The 2,500-nt window shown below is 51.8% G+C and overlaps 1 protein-coding gene across 1 annotated transcript in view; it reads left to right on the forward strand.

The window, feature by feature from the left end:
- The window catches only part of LOC122248113 (microfibril-associated glycoprotein 4), a 6,599-nt gene that overhangs the window by 2,096 nt on the left and 2,003 nt on the right, over positions 1 to 2,500 (forward strand). Inside the window, exons 2-3 of the mRNA XM_043007930.2 lie at positions 257 to 332; positions 1,666 to 1,879. Coding sequence (XP_042863864.2) covers positions 263 to 332; positions 1,666 to 1,879 — 284 coding nt within the window. The 5' untranslated portion in view covers positions 257 to 262. The remainder of the gene's footprint in view (positions 1 to 256; positions 333 to 1,665; positions 1,880 to 2,500) is intronic.

Genomic DNA, 2,500 nt, shown 5'->3' on the forward strand with positions numbered 1-2,500 from the left:
CTCACACACACACACCACACACAACACAATATATTATATATTTATTATAAACCACACACACTCACACACACCACAACACCACCCACACACCACACACACACCACCACACACCACACACACCACCATACACCACACACACACACACACACACACACAACACACAAAAAACAAAATAACACTAACACAATCACAACACACTCCTTCCACTCTATATTATCCAATAACCAGTATCTCAGACGCGAATGAACCGTTTCAGGCGAGGATGATTCGACTCCTGAGCTTCTTGGTCGCGACTTCGATGGTCGTGGCCATCCCGCCGCCGCCGCCGCCCGGTGAGTCTCGTTACTTTTTTCGAGTGACTGGTTTACTTTCATTCCATTATTAGTTTTCTATCTATCTACGTTTTTTTTTTTTTTTTCATCCAGTTGTCTAGGTATATCTATTCATCTCTTTTTTTTTTTTTTTTTTTTTTTTGTCTATTCTGTTTGTCTATTTTTCTTTATTTCTTCTTTTTTGTTTTGTTTTGTTTTGTTTACCCATCTTTTTAGTTCTCTTTATCTGTCCTGTTTTGTTTCAGTTCCTAGTTTAGTCTCTTTTTTTTCATCTTCTTCTTTTCTTTTCCTTTTCTCCTTTTTATACTTCTCGTAAAATTTTATCCTTGTTACTACATATCACGAGTAAAAAACAGTTTGTTGTTCTTTCTTTGCCTGTCCGTTTGTCAGTCTGTCTGGCTCTCTCTCTCTCTCTCTCTCTCTCTCTCTCTCTCTCTCTCTCTCTCTCTCTCTCTCTCTCTCTCTCTCTCTCTCTCTCTCTCTCTCTGAGTGAAAATTATCCAAAGAAATTATTTTAAGTGTTAACTAACTTCTTCTCCTCTACCCCCACCCCTCCCTCTCCACTCCACCCACTTCTTCGCCTTCCCCTCCTTCCACTTACCACCTCCTCCCGCCCCTCCACCCTCCCCTCCCACTCCTTCATCCATCCCTCCAACCATCCCATCATCCCGCTCCAACCACCCACTATTTATCCACCCACTTTACCTATCTTCCCACTCCTCCACCCTTCCACTTATCCTTCTCCACACACCCCACTGTCCTCCCACCCATCCCTCACCCCTCCACCACGCCCATCGTCCCACTCTATCCTCCCCTCCAACTACACCCCTCCTCCACCCATCTCCCCAACCATTCACCCACTCCATCCTCCCTTCCCATCCCTCCACCTCTACTCTCCCCTCCCCTCCCCTCCCCTGCCCTCCCCTCCCCACCCCTCCTCTCCCCTTCCCTCCTCTCCCCTCTCCCCACCCTTTCCCTCCCCCCTCCCCACCCCTCCTCTCCCCTCCCCTTCATAACTCTCCCCTCCTTACCCCTCCCCTTCCCTCCCCTTCCCTCTCCTCCCCACCCCTCCCCACCTCTCCCCACCCTTTCCCTCCCCCCTCCCCACCCCTCCTCTCCCCTCCCCTCCCCTCCCCTTCATAACTCTCCCCTCCCCACCCCTCCCCTTCCCTCCCCTTCCCTCTCCTCCCCACCCCTCCCCACCTCTCCCCACCCTTTCCCTCCCCCCTCCCCACCCCTCCTCCCCCCTACCCTACCTTCCTCACCCATCCCCTCCCCCTCCCCTCCCCCCTCCCCTCCCCTCCTCCCCCTCCCCCTCTGCCCCCACCCGCAGACGCCAGCGTGAACATCGATTGGCCCGGGGACGTGCACGTGAAGGCGCGGGGCAAGACGCTGGTCGTCCTCCTCGGCGAAGACAACGAGAACATCAAGGTTAACATCAACGCCACCCTCGTCGACGGCGACTCCGGCCTCGTCGCGCACACGCCCGCGCCCACGGCACCGCCCACGGCTCTTCCCCCTCCGCCCGTGCCTTCCATCTCCGAGCAGTGAGGAGGGGTTGTTTTCGTGTGCGAGAGTGAGATGGATGGGGTTGGGTGGGGGACAGGTGGATGGATGGGGTTGGATGGGGGACAGGTGGATGGATGGGGTTGGGTGGGGGACAGGTGGATGGATGGGGTTGGGTGGGGGACAGGTGGATGGATAAGAGGATGGATGGAAGGAGGGAGAAAGAATAGGGACAGGGTTCAGGGGAGGAGAGAGGGCGGGGGAAGACAGATGCAGAGAGAGAGAGAGAGATACGTAGAGAGAGATGGGGGGGAGAGATGAAGGGAGAGAGAGAGAGAGGGAGAAAGAGAGAGAGAGAGAGAGAGAGAGAGAGAGACTGTCCAATTAATGATTTTAAGACAGAGAGAGAGGAAGAGAAAGAAAGAAAGAGAGACAGAGACTGAGATGAATGTCATTAGTTCAATAGTTAAACAAGCTGATGTACAAGTATGTGGCAAAGGAACAACTCATTTCTGAAATGATTATTCATCCATTAATAAAAGCTGGTAGTGATTAACATCAAATCATGAAGAAAAGGGAAAAATGGGATGCGTAGCTATAATTCTCTTCTAAGAAGATGATTATCATTTGATGAAGTTAGATAGATACTGTCCATTCACTGC

The sequence above is a fragment of the Penaeus japonicus genome, unplaced genomic scaffold (assembly GCF_977035675.1).
Source record: "Penaeus japonicus unplaced genomic scaffold, GWHDUDI00000001_assembly GWHDUDI00000010, whole genome shotgun sequence".
NCBI lineage: Eukaryota > Metazoa > Arthropoda > Malacostraca > Decapoda > Penaeidae > Penaeus > Penaeus japonicus.